This window comes from Oxyura jamaicensis, chromosome 4 (genome assembly GCF_011077185.1).
Source record: "Oxyura jamaicensis isolate SHBP4307 breed ruddy duck chromosome 4, BPBGC_Ojam_1.0, whole genome shotgun sequence".
NCBI lineage: Eukaryota > Metazoa > Chordata > Aves > Anseriformes > Anatidae > Oxyura > Oxyura jamaicensis.
The window spans coordinates 56,728,187-56,755,663 of NC_048896.1; the positions used below are offsets into that span (position 1 = coordinate 56,728,187).

The following is a 27,477-nucleotide window of genomic DNA, read 5'->3' on the forward strand; positions in this document are numbered from 1 at the left end:
CGCCCCGCCCCGCCGGACGGGGGCTGCGGCGGCTCCGCCCGGCCGGCAGGGGGCGGCCATTAGCGCTGCGCCCGCCCGCCCGCGCGACAAGATGGCGGCGGCGCTCAGGGCCTCGGCGAGGCTGCGGCTGGCGGCCCCTGGGCCCGGGCTCGGTGAGCGCGGGGAGAGGGCGGGGAGGCCGGGGGTGGGTTGTGGGGCCGGGGGAAGGGAAGGAAAGGGGAACCTCCTCGGGCGGCGGGCAGCTCCCTGTCACCTCTCGTCCGGCATCTAGGGGAGGGGATGCTGCGGCACGGCTAGGAATGGGTTCCTGTAACGACGTTGTGATTAGAGCTGTCTCCCGGTCGTATTAGCGTCGGTACTTAGGAGTCAGTTACTGCCGAGGAATTGGCACTGGTGAGAAAACATAGGAAAAGGTAACGACTAGAAAAAAATGTTAACCTGTTTGGAATCTTCTGCCTTCGCAGCTTTTACCCGGTCTGCGTTTGTAGCGAGAAAGCATAACTACGACCATCCGAACTGGTTTGGAGTCGGCTTGGCTTTTAGCACCAGTGCTGCCCTGTGGGCTCTTGTAAGTGCTTTTGGTTGATTTTGTCGAACTTAACAATTCCCAGATCATAATGGTCCGAAGATAATGGCTACAGCATATTTCATTGATTGTGGTAATGGGTAGGCATAGCAAGTGTCAAGATTGAAGCAGCACATCAGACGTGGATTACTTGTGCCTTCCTGAATCTACGTGGCAGTTCAATTTACAGAGACGAAGAAGTTATTAAGCTCCTATTAAGCCCCTGTTGCAAACTTCAAAACAGCCACTAGCGAGGAATTAATTCCTCGAGCCTGTTGCCATAAGGCTTTCAACATTGTTTTTCCTAACTCACTTTAAATAAAACCGAGGGATGTGCCCAAACAATTTTGGTTTGTCATACTGTTAAAGCGTTCATTTCTTTAGCGTTTTTCAGCTGCATGCAGTTGCTTAGGGCCTCCTTCTGCTGAGCAAAATGCAGGTGCAAGACGCTCAGTTTCTGAGAACTCTTGGGCTTGGCATTGACAGAGCGAGCAGGATGTGGCAGCGCTCATGAGGAAACACCGAGGGTCAGCAGCACTTGCATCGTGACAACAATTTGTGTGGCGGGATGGATTCCCATCCCCATTTTTGGGGTGGTAGTGGATTGACAGTAAAAGGGGGAGGGGGAAAAAAAGGCCAGCCAGCAGAAAATGTTTGAGGGAGGTGTGATAAAACCTTACTGAAAAATTGATCATTTACGTGTTGTTTAACTTCTATCACCCCGATTCCTAATAGTTATATACTGGTTTACATTCTGATCCTGGGAAGTTCATTTTCTGCAGATCTGTTCAGACTCTGGTTCTAGTTGTATACCGTATAGGCATTTAACATACACTGCTTTTACAGCTATTCAAGCAGCATAATGAAGATGTGATGGAATATGAGAGAAGAAAAGAAGAGAGAAAACATAAGTGTACAGGATGTTCATAGTGAGTATGGACATACAAATGCTTTTGACTTAGACAAACCTGAATTCTGCAGATCTTTTTGACTTTGGTTAGTTCTCAAAGTCTTGATTGGTGGCTTTTTTTCTTCCCATATTATTTTCTTTAATATTTTGTCTTGGTTTTGCTGTCCAGCTACTTCTTCCCTAGATATACGGAGATGAAGTGACTAATATTTTCAGATATTAATTTAAATGCACATTCACTGCCAGCTTTTTGTCTTGGGCGTGCGGAGTTTTTGAAAATAGCATGCCTTATAGTGTCTGTAATAAATGTAGGTGCCAAAGAGAATACCTTAGAGTGCTTTTAGTGGCAAGGAGGTCAAGGTCACTAGAAATAGCTTCTCTTTGCCTCTTTTTTTAACAGATCTATGCTGAGAAACATCTTTCTTAGCTGTGATTGTATGTTACAGATAAGAATGATATAAAATCAGTGCCTGTGGATTTGCTTTATTAGGCAAATTGTCCTTATTGACTTAAAAAACACAATTTTGATTCTGCCAGATAAAAAAGTTAATGGGGATCATGGCCTCAGCAATTAACATGCTACTTGAAAGAAACACTTAACCACAGGACTACAAGATTTTCTGAATTAGTTTATTTTTCCTATAAGTATTTTTGTCCAGCAAAAAACATAGTACGTTGTGAGACCTTTCTAACCCACTTCATTGTGTGTATTTCCTTTTTGCTAATTTTGTTTCCCCCTTTCTTAGGTTGACCAGAGGCTTGGTAAGAAATACCATCATCAGTTGTGTCCTGTGAATAAATGAGCACAGCAGAAGTACAAATCAGCAGAAGTACTTATCTGTTCATACATTTCATGTGCTTTATTGTAAAATAAATTATAAAGTGTGGAAGAAACCTATGAAGACTCTTCTTGCCATGTGTTTTCATTCTAGTAGTTTTCATAACCTGCTTTCATATAACATTTACCTTTTTCACAGTTTTGAAGATAACGTTCATAAACTATCTTTGTTATTCTGGATGTTGCATTACAAATTCAAGCGTGATTTAAGAGGAAGTTTAGCAAATATGGCAAAAATTAAGTGTGCTCTTGCCCTGCCATTATTTTCATTGCTGAATTTACAAAATAAGTAAATATAAAAATGACATTTACCAGAATCCTAATAAAATTGTAATTTGTATAAACATGCCAAAGGGGAAGCTTTCAGCTCAGTTTTCACTAGGTAGACTTGCAAAGGCTGACCCAGCGGTTTGAAGACCTGCTGTAATTTGTTACACATCTGTTTGCAAACTTGTAGCTCTTTGAGTACTGACTATTGTTCTTCATTTCTTTGTGGTCTGATTTCTTTTTTTCCCCTCCTGTACAACAGAAATGAAGCATTGGAGATAATACAAAAAATATATCAGAAATAGCCAACCATTAAATTCTGTGGGCTTGATCACTACTATTATTTCCTTGCCAGTAAGCTTGCATTGCTTTTGCTGTGGCATGGAAGATAAATGTACTTTGTGCTTACAGAAAGTGAGGATGAAAGTTCAGTCCTCAGAACTGTTTAACTGACCTACGGCTCGTTAGTTTACCCTTTCCTCGCTGGTATTGTATATTTCCTTAAGGGCACAGGCATTTTTCTGCTTTCCAGCTCTTTGAGACCTGTCACAGGTAGCTGTGCCCAGCTATTCACCAAGGATCCGTTCCGTGAAGGTGCGGTAGTTCCCAACTCAAGGGACAGTGATGCAATTTTGCAGTGTTTCTGCAGGCAGCAGAGGGGCAGTGCGTGCGGCGCTGCGCTCTGCGTGTCTGGAGGAGCGGCAGAAGCGAGCTTGGCTGGCGGAGGTGCCGGCCTTCGTGAGCTGTGTGTGGTGCTGGTGCAGAGGCAGCACGCCTCCGGAGATGGCTCACGCCCGCCCCTGCCATCAGCCAAGGGCAGAGGACGGCGGTGTGATGATGACAGCCGGCGGGACGAGCGCCGTGTGGTTGGGAGGGGAACCTGAAGGCTGCTTGGAGAAGGGCAGCCGCCGTCCGTGTGGTCGAGTGACGCTGAAACGCTTTACAGGCTAACGGGTCCCGAGGGCTGTGGCTGGCCCCCTGCACAGCCGGACCGCCCTCACGCTGCCCACCTTTGGGGTGCCCGACCCGAACGCCCTTGGCGTTGCTCGCCGCGGCTCCTGCGGGGGGGCGCCGGGCGAAGGGCCGCCCTCGCTGCTCCGCCCGCCTCCCGGGGCGGGGCGGGGGGACTGCGGTGCGTGCCCGTGCTCCCGCAGCGCCCGGTGCTCGCTCCGCCGCCGCCGCCATGTACCTGTGCAGGGCCGCCTCGCAGGCGCTGGCCGCTCGCCTCAGCCGGGCTCCCTCGGCGGCGGGCCGCCTCCAGCACCGCGGTACGGCTGGGGGGGACGGGGACGGGGACGGGACAGGTGCGGCGGGCGCGGCGACCGTTGGTGCCGTTGGCGCCGTTGGTGCGGGGGCCGTTGGCGGCTCCCCAGCCTGAGGGAGGGGGCGGGAAGGGCGTGAGGCGCCCCGCCGCTGCCCGCTGCCCCCCGTCCCCCGCCGGGGCGGCCGAGGAGCGTGTGTCGGGGCAGGTGATGCTGTTCATAACCCGGCGTGTGATGGCGGCTGCGGCTATTTTTGAGGCTGCCGAGAGCGTTCGGTGCGCGCTGAGGGGTTTCTCGGGCGGGCTGAAGGCGCAGGACGCGGCTGACAGCTCGGTCCTCAGACAGCGTTTGCTCGTGGGGCTGGGTTTTGAGCTGTGCTGAAGCAGCTCCAGGCTGCAGCGCGCAGCAAAGCTGGAGGAATGACGAACGAAAATCAATGGCTAACCCTGCCTTTCTGGTGCGCTAAATGCCCGGTCGGTGATCAGGTTGTGTAATCCTGCCTCTCTGCACCGTTGGCCAACGCTTGAGGTTACGGGTATGCATCTAAAGGTCAGCGGCCTATTTGCAACGAAACAATGTGCATTAAAAGGAAACGGCTTCTTCTTAAAGTGCACTGCTGTTACACCGAGGGGAATTTGTTACCGCTGCTGATCGTGACGGCCGCAAGACTGAATAACGCCAGATTAATTCTTTTAATTCTTAGGCAGAGCATGTCTATTTAGGTGACGTCCAGTACCTGGAAGCTGATGTAGGCAGAAAACAGTTCACCGAAAATCTTACGCTCATAGGAAGATCTCAGCTGTGTACCCCATTCATGTTAGGCACCACACCCCGTTTTAGCCAGTTGTACTAAACATCGCTAAGCTACACCCCCCCGTTTTGCTACAGCTCTTTTGATCGTCCCTCCCCATTTAAAGCTCAGACTGCAAAATTCTGTTTTATGATCCTATTTTAGCAGCAATTTTACATCACTATCAATAACGTTTTTTCTAGCACCACTTCGCCAGATGTCATCTGGGAGTGTTCCTGGCTCTTCTGGAGAGAACATGATTTACTATCTCCTTGCTGGCGCTGCTGCTTTTGGTGGTTTATTTTATGTAAGTGATTGGCAATGGAGCTCCCTCTGCTTTATGAGCTGATGTGGTTTCAGGCGTGTTCTGCATTTACAAAATATGGTCAGGACGTAAACTCTGTCAATAAAATGTGGTTGTCACAGCATATAGTTAAAGCAGTTTAACATAAAAATCAGTCCAAGAGAATTAATCAGACAATGTATAGTGCTTGCCTATTTTACTGTTATTTTGATGTGCATGGCTACAGTGATTCTCTGTGAGAAACCCGTTTAAAGCCATATGATATGAATGTGTCCAAAGACAGAGTAAGACATCTGTCTCTAACACCTTGCCTCTTCTTGCAACTACAAACATTAAGGACATACTGTAGAAGGAAAAAGGAATGTGAACCCAGAAGGGGAAGATTATGAACCTGGTTAACTGGGGCAATAAGAAATATATGAATATTAATCGCTTAGAAAAAGCACGTTCGAGTTTTGTAAACACCAAGTTATTTTCAAATACTTTCAGTAATCATTTTCCACCCTGCCTCTAAATATACCAGGCTCTGTGCTTCATGCCCCTAAAGCCTTTGTTTTATAGCTTTCTTCCCTCGAGATTTGAAATAATGACTAGCACATCCCAAAGAGGTACAGGTTTCTATCTCCCACAAAATAATCCTCTAAAATGGTAAGCAGCATCTGTTTGTTCAAAATATTATCAGATGGTGTGACTGCATGTCTGAAAGAATTATAAATTCTCTTGGAATCAGCTTTTTGCATACTATAGTTTGTATAAAAATAAATCTCTGGCTATATATATATATATAATACTCTGTTCAATTCCTGAAACACTGTATTTTCTCTCTGACATCTACACATTTTATAAGTATGAAATGTGTAAAGATGTTATTGAAGCAAAATAGATTTTTTGGATATTTTTACCTTGCTTATAATGATTTGATATGCCTGTTAGACAAGCAGTAGTACCTGTTTGAAACCCTCCCCTCTTCCTTTTTTTTTTTAATTTTGTAGTTAGCTGTTAGTTTACATGCAGATATATTAGTTAGATGTATGTTTAGATATATTATTTTTCAGACCTACAAAACAGTTGGTTCATCCCGCAGCAACTACATTGAGCATATGCATATTCTTCAGGAGAGAGCTGAAGGGCGGAAAAGCACATACAGGTCAGGCAAGGGTGAGTTGAGCTCTTCTCTTGTTCTCTGGGTACATGAGGATCTGGAGCAGATATCTGGATTACATAATTGGGCGTTAACCCTGTCCGAGTCCAAGACCTGTGACTGGGAGTAAGGACAAAGGTGTTCTGCTCAAATTTTGGCGATGGGCTTAATGCTCAGGCAGTGGATCTGTCCTGTGATCAACCCGTGGTATCTTTGGATGAAAAGAGCTAATGTGTGAACCATTGATTGTATCTTGGGCATTTTCATTTGATTTACTGAAAGCTTAATGAAATGTGATTGAATGCACGATGCTGTCAAAATCAGTTCTGTTCTTTTGTGTTTGTTTTTTTTTTTTTTTTTTTTTTTGGTGGGGTGGAGGGGCGGGAAGAGATAATATCTCTTTCTCAGCCGACAGTTTGGCTCCAAGCCACATGTCATCAGGGAACGCAGTTCAATCTTGATGTGTTGAGCTGGGAGAAATATCTATTTATTTATTTAAATATTGTAAATAGAGCCTATTTCTTGTCCCACTACTTTGATTTAATCCTTTTCATTTTAGATTTAAATGAAAAGCAGACACCACCTAAATGTATGACAAAACCTTCATGCTTAAATAATTAGACAAGTTAGTTCAAATACTTGTAATGGAATGTTGTCTCTGTCTACATCAATTAGTGTTACAATGAAGTTAATCTGAAAGATAGGACCTTGGCAAGCATGGCCTTGCTATGAAAAGCAATTATAAACATGGATTGTTCAGGATCTCTTTATGTTTATTGAGTTACTTCTTGAACAACAACAAAAAACTTTTAAAAACATGAAGACATAGCACTTTAAGCTATTCCTTATTTTTTCAGAGGCTGACATCTAGAGAATTGATTTCATGTATTTGAATCCACACAAAGAATAGATTTGACTAGAGTATGCTGAGTTTAATTTCTTTTTCAATGTGAGAACATGCTTTAAATTGTTAGCTTCTAAAATTATTTATTTATAAAGTATTATTCTTGTAGTTCCACAATGTAGCCTTTAGTTTGAAAGCTTTAAAGGTTTTTTTTTTTAAGCTTTAAAATTACAGAACTTAAGATTTTAAATGACAAAATACTTTAATTTCATTTCTTTTATGCATTTGGAAATAATAAAGGTTTTAAACTTACTCTCTGGATGCTGAGATGGCCACAGTTTTAATGCAGTCCTTCCTTGTCCATCAAACAAAAAATCTGATCAGGACCAAAGTATGTATTTCTTCCCAGTGACTTAGCCTTCTGCTGTTCAGGGAAGAAAAAAGGGTTATGCCAACCAAGGCAGTCAGAAGAATGCGGTAGCAGTAACAAAACCTTCCAGTCCACTCAGAATGTAGTCAGTATATTCCCCCTTTTCTTTGAGGGTTCACTTCTGCAAGGTACTGACTTTTAACCTTAGGCTACCAAAATGGCTGAATAGGATACCAGCAGAGTCAGTGGTGCTGTTTGTCTGTTGAAGGCTATAACTGTGTTGCCTGAGACATGGGTAAGAGTACCCAGTGCTCTGTAGCTTAATTGTCAATTCAGGTACTCTCCAGATACCCCATATCTGATGCCTTGTGCTGCTCAGAAATTTACATAAATGCAACAACCAATGGCAGATGATTGCTGCCTTGCATTATTGATAGTAAGAAGTCTAAAACACTTCTGGGGCCATTCAGTGAAGACATTTGACGCTTGTTCTCTGTATTAGTTTGGATACTGGACTCCTGGCTAGATGCTCAAGCCGGGGTTTTTAATTGGATTTGAGTGACCAATTCCAATTCACAATACAAAACTACTGTTGAATCAGCTCTTTTTTAATATCCTTCTTCATTCCCAACTGTATCCTCCCCAAAGAGGTTTCTATTCTTACTTTTCCTATGGAATCCTCTATGTGCTTTCTCAGAAAAATTAACATCCCTTCCTCCCCTTTTTTCCTGTGCCCTGCACAGTCACACTTTTTTGTGCATCTTGTTGTGGTGTGTTACCATAGTACTGCTTTTCCCAGAAGTGCCACTGGAGCTTCTTTCCCCACATATTCTTTAGATTCAGTCAAGTCCTTGCACTGTTTCACAGTAAGCATTGCTGATAAGAGTAATTAAGAATTATGTTCTTGAAGTAATCTAATACTTTTTAGGATCACTTAAGTTCAAGCTTAGATACCCTGTAAAACAGCGTTGACAATGAAACCAAATGGCAGATAGAAAAGTAGCAATGCAATAAGAATATTCATGGTGTATTTGCTACCTATCATATGGTAAGAGAAGAACATTCTAGCTGGAAGAGCTTACTACTAGGGTGCAGCAGATCAGAGAGAGACTCTCTTGATCTAAGTAATTTTCATGGTTTCTCTTTCTGAGGAAAGTTCTCCCCTTATGCCCATACCGAAATTGTCTATTACAAAAAACTTCATGCAGCAAATGGTGCTGTCAAAACAAGAGAAACCATCAAATACTATTCCAGGCTTGCTTGTTTATTAGCAGGTTGAAATCATATTTAATGGTATTTTACTTAATGATGAAATTAGACATTTATAAGAAAATCTAATAGCAATTTTTCTGTAGTTCTTTTTAACTGAAAGCTACTCTCAAATGTAGGGAGGGATTTTAAAATGCTCCTGGCAGAAGCCTGACTCAAAGTAGCAGTTGGAAATCTGGGACATCACTTGAACTGTAAAATGATGCTTGCCTTGTGGAACATTCTGCTTGTTTATTTAGCAAATACCGAGCTTTGTCTTTCATTTGCTTGTGTCTCCTTTTAACTTATTCCATATTTCCTCCTTTTCAGCAATGATTTTTCTTTTTACCTTAATGCAAGCTGATTCAATCTTTCTAATCTGTACTCTGCTTTTACACTTTCCAGACTAAAATACAAGGGAAATCTCTTTCCAAACCCGAGGAAGTTAAATACAAACAAAGGACAGTCGTTCACCATTGCGTACCTTGCAGCCTACCATGGGATGACTTTATGCCTTCTATTGTAAACTCCATACTTGTGAGACTTTAAGAGAAGCACCTATGTTTGCAAGGCCAAACCATATTGAGCTATTACTGAACCTGCTTTGTAGAAGGCAGTTCTGAGGTTTAGAAGCTGGCTGTTCTGAATGAATGCATTCTATATCTGACTGTCCAATAAACTGTACTGAATGCTGAGCTTGGCTGTTAGTCTGTTCTTTGCATAATCAATTTATTTTTTTCTGAAAGATAGCATTCTCTTAAAGGGACATGATCAGGTTGTGGAGTACAAAGCTTTGGTTTGTACTGAGCAGACTCGTGTTAAAACCTGAACACAAACAGATGGCTTTCTTATGCCAATGCAAGACTAAGATGTAAAATTGATCCATTCAATTTTTAAGTAAATATAAAATAATAAAATATATTCTGGCTATGTCTCTTTAAGTTTTTTCCTTTCCTTTTTCTTCCTCACTTAGTTTACACTGTATTGCAAACTTTATTTCCAGTTCTATTTTTTCACTTGGTGAGTTGGGTCTGGTAGTAAACTTGCAATGAACACTTCCTATATAACTTTCTTGATCTTAGTGCGTATTTGCATGCTGTTTGTGCATCTTCTCTGCTGTCTTGTGCTGTTTGTAATGACTTGTCTCAGCTGAGTATGAAGTATTGCATGCTTGGGAAAAATTGTGATTTTCAGTTTCTAAAGAGTCTGACCCACAGCACTTAGGCAATTCTTTGAGACGGATAGGACTGTTTCAGGAAAAAAAAAAAAAAAAAAAAAAAAGTTAGTGGTCGTATCTCCAGTAAAGTGAACACTATTCACTTAAAATATGCAATTAATTTTCTGATTTATATATCTTGTTTCAGTAAGGGTCCCCTGTCTCGCTGTCTGGCTCTGTCCCACAGGTCTTATCTTTCTTACTTGAGTGCTATGGCTCTTGGTCACAGTGCAGCAAGTATAACTTTAAAGAAAGCAGGATAAACAGGGACAGCAGAATACCTCTGGCAAAGTAGAGCTAAGAGATGGCACAAGACCCATCTGAAAACTAATTCTGTATTGGGCTCTGCCCTATTGCAGCTATTGCCAGCCAAATTAGCCACCTTGAAAGTAGCCCTGCACAAACTGAAGCTGCGCCTTGGAATGCGGTGCTTCTGAGCTGTGAGCCTGACTGATAATGCACTACATAAGAGCTTCCAGGTATGGTGGCAAATGTCTTATTCCCAGTATGGTAACATCACTACTGGGTGCGAACAGGAGAAGAATCCTGCTCCCTGTGAGGTCAGAGTCCATTATCACTGGCCTTTTCATCACTGGCCTGTTCACCAGAGCAACACTTGGTCTGGTCTGGTCTGGTCCCTGTCACATTTTATTTTTATCCTTCCCTGTACCCCCACCTCTCGCAGTCACTTGCTTTAAGCCACACTCTTGCTTACTACACTGAAGCAGTTGTGGAACTTGGTAATTAAGAATATGGTTTCCTTATCTTGTAAACATCTGTTTTTTTGCTGTGACATTAGACAATAGGGGGGAATAATTCTTGATTTATTGACTTGGTTTGTAGATTCTGATCTCAAAGCTTAGTTAGCTTCCCATTTTTAAATTTAAATGAGGATGATGATAAAAAGTTGTTGGTGAATTTGTGTTGCATGCATGCACTTTATGCTTTCTTCATTTGTATTAAATAAATCCTTAAAAGGTGATGAAGAGGAAACAGCTGAAGCTGCTGGAGAAGACACAGCCACGGAAGAAGCTGATGCATTAGCTGCTGCTGGACCTGCAGCACAGGATGAGAGTTCTGGGGTGTCCCCAGAAACTGGAGGGGAGAGTGACTTACCAGCTGCGGATGCACCCCCTGCTGTGGAGGGAGAACAGCAGGAAGTTGCTGCTAATTCAGAAGTTGCTGCTAATTCAGAAGCTGCTGCAGCGCAAGGTTAATTTATGAATGCACTTTTGTGTGTGTGTATGTTGTGAGTTCTTAAACTCCACTTCTTAGAACAGAACACAAAGAACACCAGTATTCCTATTGGAGACTGTCCTGCAGTGAAAGCTAATTCGGTTGTTACCTTGATGTATCATAAGCATTAAGGTAACAGAACTTTCAAGAAAGTTCATTTAATCAGTGTCTCTAAAAGCATGCTGCCTGTGGCACCAGAGCTAGTCTAAAACTAGAAGAATTAAAAGTGTTTCTTACTACCCCATTCTCCTTCAAAATCTTATGTTAAGGTGAACAGGTAATGTGATTGGTTAAACAGTTGTTCTGTGAGTGGATTCCTAAGGGTCCACTGAGGAATCTAAACACTATTTCACAGGCTGTTCCTAGGCTGTGCGCATTAAATATAGCTCTTCTGTCAGTTAACCTCAGTGGAATTGCAAAACAACCAACATGTCACTATGGTCTCGGTCTTAAAGATAGGTCGGCTTAAAAGTTTCAAAATTCAATAAAACATCAAACCGGCATTAAACACGAGTCAATTGGAGGCTACATATCCAGTATTTTGAACTCTGAAATATTTTTGTTTACCATTCCTTTTTAAAATCACAGTAATACAGCTATACAAACCTATCCATAAGATGCATAATACTTAAGATTATAATTTAGTTTGATTTTTTGTTGTTGTTGTTGTTTGGCAATCAAATTTATTTACTGCTATCCTGTAAGTACAGAGCAATGACTTTTCCTCTTTCCTTATGAATGATTCAATTAAGATTGGAAGGGACACACACAAAACAATGGGAATTTCTGTTTCAATAGGAAAGCAGCAAACACTTGCATCTGGTATGCACAGTTTTTAAAAACAAAGGAAGCAATTGACAAGCCTATGATGAAGGAGAAACTTCACTGAAATTCTTTCTTTGGAAAGGAAGACTTCACTGTGGCTGTAGCATGCGTAAAAACCAATGATAGTTTTAAGCTTGACTTAAACATGGAACCTTTACTGCATGCCACTGTTTGACTTCTTTTTTGAGAAAACAAATGTGCACCTACTTGCATTTAAAATATGAGTCAAATTGAGTTTACAGCTATTTTGGCTGCTAGTGTGTGGGGAGGTTATTGTAGTACCTTGAAAGGTATTAGGTGAATCCTGAATTGTATTCCGCCTTTTTCCTTGGTGGCTCCACTGAGGTATGGATGCATCTTAATTGCCTTTTTAGCAAAGCAACTTCAGAGGTGGTACAGCTCTTCAAATGGTTGACTTCTGTGAAAGCTCTATATACAAACAGGATTTAAATTCATGTGTGAATGGTTCCTTGTGCTTGTCTGCAAAACAATCCATTAAAAACAACACATTTTAAAACAATACTTGGTCCAACCTGGTAAATGTAATAATAGCTCATAAAAGTATGAATAAGTATATTTATTGTGATTATTACTGTTTATGTAAACAAAGTAATTATGAGGTAATAATTAAAATACCTACATCTTTAAAAAGAAATCTAGTTCTGTAGAATATTTACACTATTTCATTTAGAAAGGAAGTAGTGTGGTGTATGCTAAAGTTAGAGAATCAGAGCTGTAAAGAGATTTTTTAAAAAAATCTTTACCTGTGTTGCTCTACAGAGCAACTGCAAAATTTCATTTTAAGAAGCAGACACTTGCTTGTATCCAGAAGTGGCTGAATATTCCATTCACAATGCTGATCCAAGGATAGTTACTAATTGTTGGGTAGGGTGGGATCTTCATATGGTAAATATTCTCATCTCTCTTTTGAAGATGAAGCAGCTAAGGCTCTAGAATCTTGCCTGAGAAACGTTGTGCGTACGTGTCTGAGTATCTGTCTGAGTATCCAATTCCAGACACAGTGACTTTGTGTAGTTAGTTACTATTTTTAGAAGAGCAAACCTGTGCCTTATTACTGCTCATGTAGACTGGGAGTCGATGAGGTATTGAGATATTACTGTTTTCCTAAATCTATTTTCTCAGGCAACATACTGAAAAAACAGCACTAGAACAGAGCTTCTGTTGCATAGATATTTATAAGGGATTCTGAAGGCCATCTCTTCCATCAAATCTTGCTGCAGCAATTACTCTTTGCTGAGTGGTAAGCTGGCAGAAAGGAACCTGTGAGACGTAAAATTGTTGAGAGACTTCTGCTTGTTGCTTCAGCCATCTTCCTTCCAACCTCTAATCAGGAAATTACATGTTAGCAAGAACATGTCGTGTCAAGCAGCAGCACTTGTACTTCACCTCAGCTATTACTAGTGTCTGAGGCAAGGGAGTGCCCAATCTCTTTGGCATTTCCGGGGTGTTAGAACTTGGGATCTGACAACAGTTTTCTGGTGCAGCTGGTCACTATTAAAGTCAATTTTAAATAATCGTTCCTCATAGTTGTGCCTAAGCCAAGGACGAACGGTATGAGTCCCATAAGCAGTTCACGTGAGGTTCCTCCTCTGGGGCTGTCCTGCCGTGGCTTCAGCGTAACCTGAATCCTACGGTGGGAGGCTGCAAAGTCAGCGGGGCGCCTGACACCAGGTCACCTTAGCATGCATCTGCGTCTCTCATCCAGGCCCAGCCTGCATTAGAACAGCAAGGCTTCTGAGGCAGTTCTTTCCTCGGACCTCCAAGGAGCTGACAGATGCCTCTGGCTCTTGACCTCGTGAAGGCTTTAACAAGCAGCGCACAAAAGCTTAAAGAAGTATCCCTTTCCTAAAAGCCAGTTTCAATCAACAAAATACTTAAAATATAAGAAGTTAGTATTGTGAGCCAAAAGTTTTCTTCTCTGTATGCACTTTGTTCAGAGTGTTTACTTGCAGTAAACAGCTACTTGTGAATTTAAGATGTTTTTCTTTTATTAAATTAAATTAAATTAAATTAAATTTTAATTTAATTTAATTTAAATTTTATTTGTTAAAAATATTCTGGAAATACCTTTCAGTTCTGTATTTAATAGTCGATCATTTACGGTTTTCTCTTCATTTTGAGAAAAAGTGTCAGCATTTTTACTATGGTAGAGAAGTATTTTCTCTCAGAAATGACAAGGGAAATGTAGACTTATGCTGAAAAAGAATACTTATTTAAATACATTTTATTGGTTTTGTTGGTAGCTTTATACTACTTCTGCAGGTGAAGGTGCAAGTATTTTTTATTACCATTACACCTCTACTTTCTCAATGCAATTGATTTTCTTAATTTATAAGGCTTGCTTTAATATATTTGGAAGTGTAAAGTATCCAACAAACGGGCATTCATCTCAAGCTCAAGCATGCGTACATACATATGTATGCATGCAAGTAAAATGAATAAGCACCTATGGATGCTCAGAAAACACAAAACCTTGGATGTAGGTACTTAAACAGGGTGATTTCAATTTTAGAAAGCTAATTAAAATTGCACTTGGATTATTTTTTCTCCTTGCTTCAATTTAAGCAATTTACAACTCACTACTGGTATCTGGAATTTTGTAGTTGCTAAAAAAAAGTATTGTGTCACACTGTTACTCTAAATTCTGTTTTCCTGTGCTTCTTTTATTACTTGAGTGATTGCACTGTCACTTAGTTACAGCCTGATGCTGGTAAGTTTCATGCTGTTTTCCTTTTAGTATACACTGTGTGATGATAAGTTCAGTTAGTCCTCAGACAGAATAAATGCTATAAAATGCACAGATTGGCAAGATACTATTTGGATTCAGCAGTGTTGTTGCATTAGCGACTGTCTTAGTTTGTTGGATTGCTGCTACAAACTTTGTTCCAACTCTGTTATGGCGGCTTGAGGTTTTGCCATTATCAGCTGGAATAGCAAAATCAATTAGCTCAAAGCCATTCGCTCCTGGACTTCTGTGCTGTAGGTTCCTTTCTAATTTTGCAAGTAGTGAAGAACACGGTCTCTTCTCCATTTATGATTTCAAACAATATTCTTCCATGACTGGATTTAGGAGGGGTGAGTAACTAGGTTTGGGGAGGATTAGTGTGTGAATGTGCCAGTGTTTTCTGTGTTAAGCTTTGAATGACATTATAATGCCAGCTGTCTGCAACCTAGAGAAACAAATATAGGCTGTGCTGGGCAGGAGTTACTGCTTTCTGGACAGAACTTTTGCTGACCCCATCGCACAATGATGCCAAGCAGATAAAAACACCCTACGTGACCAGTGTACGTTGGTTTTGCTTGGTAAGTTACCAAATGCCTTCTGATCTGTGCTGTGACACTGGCAGTATTTTGAGATTGCTGAGATTTCCTCAGTGATTGCTCATACTTAGTCAGAGGTTTTCATAACGATGTTGCTCAGTAGAACAAATGCATCCTCCCAGTCATTTGTTTGTGTGAGATACAGGAAGGAGGAAAAGCTCTTCAACCTACAGCTCTTTACAACCTTAAAGTTGTGTTGGGGCAAGATGCAGCATGGATATGGCTGGACAGACCTTAACTACTACATCACCTGTCTACAGTTGGAGCTTGGGAAAGTGACTACACTGTTCTTCTCCCCGCAGCCCTCATCCTTGCCTGTGTAAATCAGAAGCATCTCCTAACAGGCCTACTATTTGCCATTTTTATACACACGGCATTAAATGGGTCTCTAGACATAGAATGTTGTGACACAAGACAAATAGAATGAGGGGAAGTATTCCTCTCATCTAACTAAATTAGTGCTTAATTGTTAACTATAAAAAGGTTTTCTATTTTGAATCTCCTTTTAGAAGATTTTTTTCTCTTCATTGGTTATATTGGATGAAGTGAGCTAAATTAGGCTTTAGAAAATTGAATTATGTGAACATTACCCTTCCGCAGCAGCATCTGTATCCGTGGAACTACTGTTGGATGTTTCTGCTTCATGTTTGTCCCTTTCTCCATCTGTCCCTAAGGCTGCTGTGTTTATTTTCCATCCTTTTGATTGCCATGTATTGGCCACTGTTCTCTTACCTCTTCTTCCTGTTGTTCCTTCATAAAACTGAGCTTATAGATGAGTCATCATAGCATAAACACCTGAAAAATCTGTGGGATGAATATGAACAATGTTTAGAAAATAATTCTGTAAACGCTGTGAGTATCTGAAGACATAAGCTGGTAAACAGAAAGACTGTTCAGTTTCGATTAGCTCAGCTGAAGAGAGACTTTTACAGCATGCACTAAGGGGGGGTTCCACTAACATGGAAAAATGCTAGAAATTACCAGCTAAGGGTGCAAACAGATAAGTGTGTGAGAACTGCATAAAATAACTGTCTTGCTGTTTGTCTACTATAGAAAAAGGGGACAAGTAATTACTAAAGGAATATTAGAGCTGATGAAATGGCATAAAGTGAATAATGTATAAATGGTTTTCACCACTAAGGAGAAACTGATTTTACTAATATAATATTCATAACTCCACATCAATAATAACAATAATAATAAATACAAATTGAAAGATAACTTTCTTTAAATTGGAAAGCAAGAACTTACGTTGGTCAGCCTACACCATTAGCATTTATTTCATGTTAGATACTAGTACCCGTGTTACTTGAACATGTTCTGTAAATACAGCATGTGGAGGAATACTGTTAGTGTTTGGCTTTAGACCAAATGGCATCAGTGACATCTTTTTTTATTCCCCAGTGGTTACAGTGCAAACCAGCACTGGGATTTTTGTATTAATTTTTGGCCACTGTTTCTCACTGCAGAGAGAAACTTCTTTTTCCAAAACCAAATGTTGAACTTTGGTTGCCACTTGGCAACTGTCTGGCATGGGTAAAACTTATCCACAATCTAAGGGAGCCAGGCACCCCTGCCTTTTATGATCTATATGGCAACATCTCACATATACATTCTTGAGTTACTTTAAAATGTGACAGATTTTAAGTGAATTCTACTTCACTGCAAGATTTTCCCGAGTAGTTCTTTAAACTAAGAACAGGGAACTTTTTGCTCTGCCTATCTTAATGTTTCAGGGAACACCCTAGAAACCTGCAGTGGAGCATAATGGGGAGAAGCTTTACACCCAAGGACTGTCCATAGAATACTGTTTCCTATTTTCACAGTTATTTGATTTTTTTTTTTTTTCTTTTTCCTTTGGAATTACTTTGTGACAATGGTTATGTTATAGGTAGCTTGAAATATCAAAGTCTTTTCTGGTATTTTGGTTCATGTGCATTCTGTGGCTCCAGGCAGATTCCATTTGTATTATGCTGGCTATCTGGTATTATTTTAGCTTTATAAAGCCAAATTCTTCTGCAAATAATATTTTCAGAAGTAATTGAACATGACTTTCTGCATGAAAGATACCAGTCTCATCTTGACTGTTTAAAACAAAACACAAACATGATATGAAAAATATGTCTGTAGGTGAAATGATTCACTCAGAAAAGTGCATTTTTTTAAAAAATGTAATTTTAAAAGATTTTTTAAATGCAGGAAGTGAATGTCAGCTGATTTTTTTTCTAACCGAAATACGCATTTTGTTAAAATGAATCAAAAGGTTAAGATCAAAGAACAGGGAACATTTACAGCTATCCTAGATTTTTGTACAGCTAAGAACATTTAAAGCTATCCTACACTAGGATAGCTATAAATGTGTTAGTAGGGAAATGCAAAACTGGGAAAAAATGCAGGCTGTCTCTACTAAGAAGGCTGTAGCTATCTTGTATGGTCTTGTTTGGAAACTTCCAAACTGAGGGAAAAAAATCTCCACTTATCCCCAAGCAAGGGAAAAATTGAATTTAACTTTCTTTTTAAAATCAGGAACAGCTCTCTTCTCATTTATATATTGTAAATAAGAAAAGCATGCTTAAGAAAATGCTTCAAAAATACATAGTAAAATTTAAGTCTTGAAAGATAGAAGAATATAATAAACAAGTTTGTGTAATTACACCTGCTGGCTATTTGTATTGGTCATCTATAAATTGGTATCGCTAGATGTCAGGAATGATCAACAGGTTTCAACACTAAAGCACTCTGAACGAGGAGAGCACTCCTAAGTAGTGCTGAGTCAACTGGCCAAAGGTAGTGAAAGTTTGGCTGTAGGAATGAAATTCTGAATTGCTGGAGTGCCCCCCACTCTCCAACTGTTTTTTGTTTTAAATTTGGACTTTCCTCTTTTTTCATGCCGCTCCTAATGCGTCAGTCTCCTTTATTTTTTCATATTAAGAGGAGGGTGTATTTCTTCACAAGGTAAAGTGCTTCACATGCATGAGGAAGGAGGAAAGCGGTTCTTTCCTTTTTCAGATAACTTCCTTCTACATGTAAAATGTTTTGTTTGTTTTTCTTAGCAATTAATTGTTAACTGCTACTTTAGTGGAAGTTTGAAGAAGACCTAACCCTCACATTAACATGGTTGATTTTTTGGAAGTGCTGCTCCAAGGGTTTAACCATAGTTTAAGTTAGTGCTAAAAAAGACTTCTGCTTTATTTATTTATTTATGTATTTATTTATTTTAAAAAAGTCTTGCTTCCAGAGTAGTTCACACTTGCACACTTGGCTAGACAGGGGAGTCAGACTTCTCATTTCTGACCCTCTGGGTTCACCTCTTGACAATGCTGACATTACAGGAGATGAGTGCAGTAGGTAAAGAAGTAAACTTTGTTTTTAATTCTCTTTGATTTCATATATCTTACTGTTTTTTTTTCAGGAATTCTGACAATGAAACCTGGCAGGAAATAATACGTATGCATTTGACCATTGTTGGTTTGGTTTGTTAGCTTTCAGGCGTGGTATGTGGTATGAAACACAATGTGGACAATTCGGCTTTATCAACACTGACCTCTAAAACCTGCCTGTATCTCCCATTTAGAAAGTGCTATCAGAAACATTATCATTTACAAAAACTTTGCAGGAGCCATATTCTTAGCAGATTTCAGACCAACTTACCAGTGCCTGCTCAGCTTGTGCCATCCCTCCCTTTCACCCACCTGCTTCGAGATCACACTATAACACACTGTTTCCCAGGTGGTGGGACACAACTGCCAAGGGAAATCGGTTTGACCTCGGACTAGAACTCTGAGTCCCAGACAAAAGTCCAAGCTGATCCTACTTGAAAAGTCCCTCAGGACAGTTTTAAAGCTTGTTTAAAATGCTTCAAAGCTTTGGGGGACAATGCTATGCCAGTAGTAGGATCTGGATTCTGAAATTGCATCTGTATGTTGTTATTAGCAGGAAAAAATCAATCCATGTGTGGTTTTTACTGATTTTTATTTTTTATATTGTTAGCTGGAGCAAACATCAGTCATACAGGTCATACAAGTCCCTGCTTATCACGCTTCTCTGTTCTGCCGAGAGAATGCTGAGCTTGCTAATATTAAGACAATCAATGGAAAAGCATGAGAATGCAGAAATGCAATGGATTTGGAATGTTTTCTGTTCTATTTTAAACACAGAAATGTAGAATCCTGCTTTCTCAATGCTAGAGCTTGTAGCATTTGTAAGAGTAAAAATTGTGTCCTTAAAGGTTGCAGGAATAAATATTTTATAAAGGAAGAAGCTTTTTTCACTGAAATGATAAGAATATAGTTTCCTAAAAATTATACTTCTGTGTGGAACTAGATGTTGGATATAGTGCATATAAGCTACTGGAGCTTCCTAATGCTGCTGCCTTGCTTAAAAACAAAACAAGCTAATTTCCTTTTGTCCATAAAATCAATTTCCTTTTTTTATATTCGCTTAACTCAAAACAGATGGGCTTTCATAACATAAATAGTTTGGTATTGTTTGGTGCATGTTTAATGTGCAGCTGGTTCTTGCCCAGTCATGTTTCTGCATGCACAATTTGGAAGGGCCTATTTCGTCCTGAAATGGTTATCTTGTAAAGCAAAGGGAGCTAAAACCCACTTAAAAGTGCATGTAATTATCTTAGGCAAAAATAGGGGATATTTTTGTTTGAGTTCTGTGTTACACTGAAGCAAAGGATATTATAAAGGTGTTATGTACTGATGGTTGTGTAGTGACATCATTGCCAGTGGTCTAAATAGCCTGAGGTCTTTGTACTCTCTAAATCTGCAGTATGTTATAATCCCTTCGAACACTTTCAGAACAGCTGTTAATGCAATATGCATAGTCTGGCTACTTGCTGGTAAACATGATTAGTTTGATTTCTCTGAGGCTTGAAGTTCTCTATTACTTTTTGTTGGAAGGACTAGAAAGTTAAGCTCCTAATTCAGATCTTCAAGTGCAATAGTACAACGCTAAAATTATGAAGTATACAGCTTCTGTAGAGTAATACATTCTACAAAGATTTGGGGAAAAAAAAAGCACCGAATGAAACTGTAAAATTATGAAACCATTAACTGCAGTGCTGCTGATGCGTGATGTGCTTCTTTTTTTGTCGCTGCTGTTCTTGGTTGTTTTGTTTGTTATCTACAGAATTAAGAAAAAAACCTTGTGAATACCAAAAAACTAAGAATATCAAGAGCATTGCCATTTTTAGATTTTACATTATATAAGTTGGGGTGACAGGCATTTAAGACTAATTTGACTGGAACATTGCAAATAGGTGTTTTGATAAAGACGTAAAGGAGCTGACGTAGTATTGTATAATATTTATAATAAAGCAGCTGGGCATTCAGTGGAGAGCCTTATACAAACGCTACTTAAATACCATGTGTCTTCACTGCAGAGAGGCAGTTACACAATGCAGATTATTTTCAGTCAAAGCATGTAGAAATCACCAGAAAGCTCGTGTAAATTGAGAAAATGGGTCACAGTCATTGCTGCACAAAGACATATGGGGACTTTGGAATTTCAAACTGATCAGCCTTCAGAAAACTACACAAGCAGTTAAGATGTTATAACACCTCTACAGCTCTATTTTGAAAAATGAGCTTAAATTTTGTAGAATTGTAGAACTAACAAAAGTTAGAAGTGATTTCAATACACCCTCTATTCCTCTCTCAACTTCTACAGAGTTTCATGACAGGCTTATTATTAGCTTCATGAAAACTGAATAGACAGAGAAGTGTTTCCAAGGATTATGAAAAACGAGTCATCACTGTACCTGGCACAGATTAAAATCTTCTTTTATGTAGTGTTACTGCAGTATTGTACATAGAACAACAGAGGTATTAGGCAGCACTGAAAAAAAATATGAAAAGTATGCAGATAACAAAAAATAAATAATAATAATAAAAAAACAAGTAACCCCACTGAGATTAAATTAATATGTAAGGAAACAAAAAGGAGAAATTCCTTAACTTCTAAATTCTTAGTGCTGTTAGCTGATCAATACAAGAGGGAGATGCGATGGACCCTGTTGTAATCTGTAATGCACTTCACAGACAAGGGACTGTGTCACAGACCCGATTCTGCAAGAGGTGGGTGACTTGTTCTCAGATTGCCAGGTAATCATTAAACTTGGTTTGCCCTGGGATCACAGGAATTCCCTAGAACAGGGAAAAATGTGTATATCTTGTGAGCGGAACACAGCATTTGTTCCAAGACTGAGCTGTGTAAAAACCACCAAAAAATAGAGACTTGTTTTAGTACATCAGATTAATGTTCACAATAGCATTCATGGTTATGGAGTTGTATAGCACCATGTTCAGGTTGATACCATCTTTGGATGATATTTTGGCAATGGAAATAGGAAGAAAGCACATTGAAATTCTTTGAAAACTGGTAGTTGATCAATATCAAGTTGAACAACAAAAACCACATGCAAAGACCCTTCCCTGATCTGCATGCTCTATTGCATCTTTGACTACAAAGAATATGTCAGGTTACCATGCTGAACAGAATGATAAAATGTAAGAGCAGACCACACAGAATGGCTGATTACTTTTTTTTATTTTTTTTCCTAAGTTTCTATCTGTAACAATACAGAGAAGCTAAAATCTTGTTAGGAGTTTAATAATTTTCCATACATGTCCTGCTGTACAGTACAGTTTTATCAGGTTGGTGTTGGGCAACTTTCAGTTTAATATAGACGTCAAGAAAGCCATGGTGATAGCAACAGAATTACAAAATGAACAGGACGTAATTTCATGATGCATTTTCATGGTGCTCAGAACAACAAATAACACAGTAGCTTGTCATAAATGCAATAAGGAAAACAAACAAACAAACAAACAAACAAACAAAAACTGCTAAAATGATCTTCCTGGGCCAGTCTGAATTTTTGCTAGAGATGGTGCCTGGAGGAATGGATAATGTCTGGTCTAAACTGCCAGAGCTGATGCAGCCAGGCGCAAGCATGATCTGATCATGAACTGTTTCTAGCCTTCTCCTCTTGAAATGAGCACTTGAGTTGTGGCATGAAAAAGGTTGCTCCTATGAAATTCTGTCCATGTGCGCTCAAAGCATGAGTGTGAACACCACTCCAGTTTCCAAAGAGGCAAAGCACCAGCTAGAGTTTTCTGTAGTAAGCATGGACAATTACTCACAAGTTTTCAAAAATGCAAAGCCTAGGTTAAAAGAATATGAGAAGAGACATTTTGCTTGAGTAACATTTTAAAATGTGATGTGTTTGGTCTCCCTGTAGAATGTAGATACACAGATATACTAATAAAGAGGCATCAGGTAATAAAATCTGTAACTGTAAGAGAATGCAGAGTTTGGAGAACATGTACCTTTTCTTTAGGACATAAAAACATCTCATGTTTATAGCTTTCTGCCCCAGGGCTAGGAAGAGTCAGATATTAGTTGTGATATTTCCTGGAATTTCACTTGCAAAAGTGTATTTGCATTATAAGATTTAATCATCTCATAGACTCTGTTGCCTCCAATTACTTCCAGCATGTATGTTAGGCAGGTGCTTCACATTTTGTGAGCCGTGACTGCTTTCCCTCACTTGTGCCGGTGAATGGACAGGAAAGACAACTATCTCTCTGATTTGATTCATAGAAACTGTGAGTGAAGTCTTGGATGTTGCAGCTTCTTCTGACCATGAGGAAAACTTAGACACTGTCAAGGAAGGAGTAGCCTCAGCAGTTCAAGAGATGTCTGACACAGCCTCAAGGAACCAGGACGCTGATGCTGAGGAGTTGGGGCAGACTTCAGAAGGTGCAAGAGTACAGCTGGGTCTGAAACCTTTGGTCTCTGAAAACTACCAGTGGCAGCTTGCACTGAACTAGCTGCAAGAGCATGCAGAACTGAAGTGACACAATGTGTCTGCTGGTGGTGACTGCGTTTGGCAGTGTTAGCAGAAAATTTAATGTTGGCATGATTTGCTATGCCTTAGAAATAGGTGCCAGTAGGTGGGCCGTGGGGGCATTTTGTGCTTAGTGCCCTGCGAAGTGGCTAGATATGCAGGTCCATTAAAAACATGAAACTCTCCCTTTTGCTGGATGTGATGTAACACTTTTTCTTTAAAAAGTCTGACTTCATTTGAAAGACAGAATTTTGTTAAATTACAGTGCTGTATAGAAAAATGTGGAAAGTGATATTTATAAGCCTTACAATGTTTCAGTACAGCTATAAATGATTCATTCTTATATTGCTCTTGAAGTTCAACAATATAATTGAATGCAAAGAAAAATGTGTGTTAAAATCAACATCACAGAGATTTTCAAAGTTTGGCTGCTAACTCTTTTACATTTAGATATAAAAAGTTTAAAGAGAAATGTCTGTATACCTGATATGACTTTGAAAATCATATTCCTTTAGTCCAAAGGACCCTTCTTATTTGTAGCTGAGTAAGTTGTTTCCTTTTCTTCTGCAGGTATACCATACAATGTTTCTCACTAGCATTTTGTCTCCATTTTCAGTTTCTGTGGACAAAGAGACACCTGAAGAAACTGCTAAGGAACCCTAAAGGTACACAGTGCAATTGCAGCATTGAGGTTTCCTGCAATACACCTTTCTGTTTTTCTCAGGTAGTGGCAAATGCAGGATGTGGGAAGTCTGCATGTGCGCTCTGATGGTGAATTTGTATTTCCACATGTAACAAGTGCACTGTAAAAAAGAACTTAACTGACGTGTTTCTTATTGTGTAGGAATCGTTGTCAGCATCTTTTAGAGGTTAGGGAGCAAAACTCTATCAATTGCCACAGTGGTTATTTATTTGTGTCTTTAGCTTAGTTCCCTGCAAATTGGAATAAGACCCAAGAATTATGGTTCTCTGCAAGGCCAAATTTGTTCTTTGGATGCTGATTTCAATTATAGAGATACTGGACTTCTGGGCTATTACCTTATACAAGTGAATTGCCTTTTAGTTTTATTTTTTAAAGACATATTTCAAGGTTAAGCTCTCTGCACTTCTAGTTTGTGCTACGGGAAAATATTGAGTACAATATTGTTACTGGTTCTGATCCATCAGGCTGCTCTGCCTGAAACGTGTGACTGATAGCCTTCAACTAATCGTCACAGTAGATTGGGATTAAGAAATACTTAGATATTCCTTGGTTGGATTTGTTACTTCATAGAATAAAACAGTTTGTCTGAGTTTTATTATTCTGTGTGACCCCCTTTCCAAAATGGACTGTAAGATGGTGAGAGAACCCTAAGGGGAAAGGAAAGATTGGCTGAGAAATGAACATGAAGCTTGGTAGAAAAGATACTAATTAGAATAGAGACAAATGAAAGCAAAGCAAAACAAACCTTTCAGGTCAGGAATTCTCCACATTATTTTTACTTCCAGTTAACAATTCATGCATTAATTCTTGGAGCACCAGTGCAAGAGAAGAGAAGGAAGCAGAACAAAGGAACTGTTATTTTTTGCCGTGTCTTCAAATGTATGCTGTATGTCTATGAGCACTTGAAACATAATGGCACAGTAGTATGAATCAGCCTCAAGTGCACGTTTACTTATTCCATCATCCACTGCAATATAAATTATCTTAATGCCTCTTATCTTCATTTGATAAAAGGTAAATATTGTTCTTAAGCTGCATTAGTAAATAAAACAAACGTTTTGGGTCTTTTTACATGTTGTTTTAGCCTTTGAAACTAAGAAAAAAATTAAAACCAACACCAACATTATAAAATAATTTACAAAATGCTTGTGTAAGATATGCTCCTTTACCAAATACCTGAGGACATCACATCAGAAAACCAAAATACTAGGAAATTCTCTCCACTCTGGGACACACAAATACAGTGACATAAAGAAAGTAATAGTGTTAGGAAGTGATTTTTTTGTTTGTTTTGTTTTTCTCTACCTGTTAACATCTTGCAACCTTAAAATTGTTGCACTGTTATCCCAGTTTACTTTTAAAAAAAATACTAGCTATTCAATGAAGTAGAAGTAGCAGTAGTGGATGAAATCCTCAGATGAAGCCTTGAACTGATGTTGAGAGTGTGTCTGAGTAAGAACACACTGTTGTTCCCCTTAATTTTCAGGGTACAGCAGTTATTCTGTGTGTGGATCTTGGCCCCATATTGACACTGCTATGAAGCTACGTATATCAGTAATCTCAACAAACACAGTTGCTTTACCTCATGCTTGAAGTTAAGCAAGTGACTATTTGTAGACGTAAGGCTTAGTGAATCTGTCCAGCATGCAGCGGAAATCATTGACACCTGGGCAACGTGGCTCAAGATGAGGGATTCCTTGAAATTGTGCTTTGTTGGTGTAGCAGAGCAAGTTTTTACAAGCCATCAGATAAGTATGATTACACAGCAGTAGCATTTATATGCTGTAATCACTTAACTGATAACCCGCAGTCAAAACTACAGTGCGCTTTGACCGTTCCAGAGAGACAAACCTGCTGAATGAAGTCTGTTGCTAAACATCATTTACTGATGCTCCCTCTAAAACACATTTTTTTTTTTTTTTTTTTTCCCTAGTGAGCGGCACTGAAGCCCTTGAAAAGTTAAATGGAAATATTTGTGGCAATCAACCAGCCGATTCCTGTGTGAAACCTCATACTCCTCCCTGAAGACATAAAACAATCCGTGCAGTTTGTCACACCGCACGCTACTTACTAGGACCAGTATTCATTGCTGCAACAGACAACCTAATACAATTTAAGTTGGCTAGGCAGACACTTCTGTAATTAACATCTCTGCTTTAGAAAGTAGCACCTGGTAACAAGTGTCAAAGTGCCACCCAGCATGTAACAATAACTAGATGTACTAAGAGAAGCAGTAGGCATAACTGAAACCATGTCAGGTGAACTTGTTTTAGCTCTTGGCTGTCTAGGTGTTTACTTTGATATCCTAGTTTTGGTCCAAACTGTGGTGCATAATTATACCATTGTAACATTCCACACTGAGTAAAAAGTTTTAACTAAGCTAAGACCTTATAAAAATTACCTGGTAGTATTTTTACATTGGGTCATGGGGGGAAATAACAACCTTGTTTGCTCCTAAGATTTGGATTTGCAATTTTTACTATAGGACATTTGGCTGTACGAAATCTGATTTTCCTCCTGCGTGAACATTGTAAATGCTAACCCTCCTTGCACAATAGTAGCCAGGAGAAAACATTTGTAAAGCTTCTGCTCTGAGAACAACAACTGTGTGCACGTAGTGGCAATAAGGACTTTATCACAAATTATAGAAACCACGAAAATCAAAGTAATGCTGGCTGGAGCTACCATTGTTGATCCACGTGGTGGCTCCTGCCATGGGGGTGCTGGGCCCCGTTCCTACCAAACCTTGTTCAGCTTGCTGTAGACTTTGTGTTGTTCTGTCTTAGCAGCGACATTGCAGCGGTGGCATAACACGACGGAGGATTGAGAGAACGCTCTTGTATGAACTGGGAGCAACTCAGGCTCTGGTTAAGCTCCTCTGAGAGCTGGCAGGTTGCCAGCAAAATCCCCAGGGAAGGCTATGGCAGAGGTGTTCAGATGGACAAGGGTTCCTAGGGATTGATGATGAGCAGAATGGCTATGGAAGCTCAGAACAAGCTGTTATCTGTCAAAATATGCTCCCCCTGAGAGGGGCATGTTACAACCTGGGCCAAGTGTAAAACAGGGCATGGAAAAGTAGCTACAAGAGCCTTTGCAGGCCAGTGGCCTTTTTCGCTCTTTCTCAAAATGTACAGCCACTAAATAATCTTGCCTTGTTAGTATTAATAATGAAAAAAATTATAATGAATAGTTTGTAAGCCTGTGTTCTCCTAACCCTCCATTCTGCTTTATGCATGCACATGAGTGAGTATCTATTTAAAAGTATTTATGGAGGTTCCCATCACCTAAAAGCATTACAGCCATCATGGAATGGCAACAGTTCTAAGTGAGGCCCAAATAAGATACATTATATTATCAAATAAGATAGATTATATTATCAAATAAGATAGATTATATTATCTATATAGAAACTGTGAAATAAAAGGTGTATCTGCCTGCTTTCTCTTCGAACAGAACTTTGGAAAGATGCTGAACGGGAAATTATGGCGTTTTAAAATTCCCACCCATTGCACAAAGAATCTCATGCTCCTCCACCTGTCACAAAGCAAATTATAACAGTGCTCCAACAAGGATATGGCCTATTGTCCCTGCACCTGCTTATAAAAATGACTGGAATAATGCTGAAGCAAAGTCAAGCTCCGGAGCTTCAAGAAGCCCTTCCATAGCCTTCTTCTTAGAGGATAAAGCCACTGCGATCGAGAACATTTTTTTTTTTTTGTAGACAAAGGTACTGGAATAAAACTCTTAGCCTGATA

The 27,477-nt window shown here is 39.7% G+C and overlaps 2 protein-coding genes across 4 annotated transcripts; both read left to right on the top strand.

Moving 5' to 3' along the window:
• Positions 1-32: 32 nt before the first annotated feature.
• On the top strand, positions 33-2,864 carry NDUFC1 (NADH:ubiquinone oxidoreductase subunit C1). Of its 2 annotated transcripts, none has more exons than XM_035326315.1 (4): positions 33-152; positions 465-568; positions 1,412-1,494; positions 2,222-2,864. In XM_035326315.1, coding segments are annotated over exons 1-4 (249 nt in total). In that variant the 5' UTR covers positions 33-91; the 3' UTR covers positions 2,223-2,864. The 2 variants fall into 2 exon arrangements, 1 of the variants encoding a protein (XP_035182206.1); XR_004750918.1 differs by lacking the exon at positions 33-152 and adding an exon at positions 379-393 and having other exon boundaries at positions 425-568.
• Positions 2,865-3,667: 803 nt separating this feature from the next.
• MGARP (mitochondria localized glutamic acid rich protein) lies at positions 3,668-27,477 on the top strand. 2 transcript variants are annotated; one of them, XM_035326314.1, is made up of 7 exons: positions 3,668-3,848; positions 4,836-4,939; positions 5,992-6,094; positions 10,734-10,967; positions 22,773-22,949; positions 23,636-23,683; positions 27,176-27,477. In XM_035326314.1, the coding sequence occupies exons 1-6, from the start codon at positions 3,764-3,766 to the stop codon at positions 23,680-23,682; spliced, it is 750 nt and encodes a 249-aa protein (XP_035182205.1). In that variant the 5' UTR covers positions 3,668-3,763; the 3' UTR covers position 23,683; positions 27,176-27,477. The 2 variants fall into 2 exon arrangements, with proteins under 2 accessions (XP_035182205.1, XP_035182204.1); XM_035326313.1 differs by lacking the exon at positions 27,176-27,477 and adding an exon at positions 25,656-27,077 and having other exon boundaries at positions 23,636-23,684.

Coding starts and splice junctions, on each gene's coding strand:
- NDUFC1 (XM_035326315.1), top strand. CDS start 92: ATGGCGGCGGCGCTCAGGGCCTCGGCGAGGCTGCGGCTGGCGGCCCCT. Junction 153..464: donor GGCCCCTGGGCCCGGGCTCG/GTGAGCGCGGGG, acceptor CTGCCTTCGCAG/CTTTTACCCGGTCTGCGTTT. Junction 569..1,411: donor GTGCTGCCCTGTGGGCTCTT/GTAAGTGCTTTT, acceptor CTGCTTTTACAG/CTATTCAAGCAGCATAATGA.
- MGARP (XM_035326314.1), top strand. CDS start 3,764: ATGTACCTGTGCAGGGCCGCCTCGCAGGCGCTGGCCGCTCGCCTCAGC. Junction 4,940..5,991: donor CTTTTGGTGGTTTATTTTAT/GTAAGTGATTGG, acceptor ATTATTTTTCAG/ACCTACAAAACAGTTGGTTC. Junction 10,968..22,772: donor AGAAGCTGCTGCAGCGCAAG/GTTAATTTATGA, acceptor TTTGATTCATAG/AAACTGTGAGTGAAGTCTTG.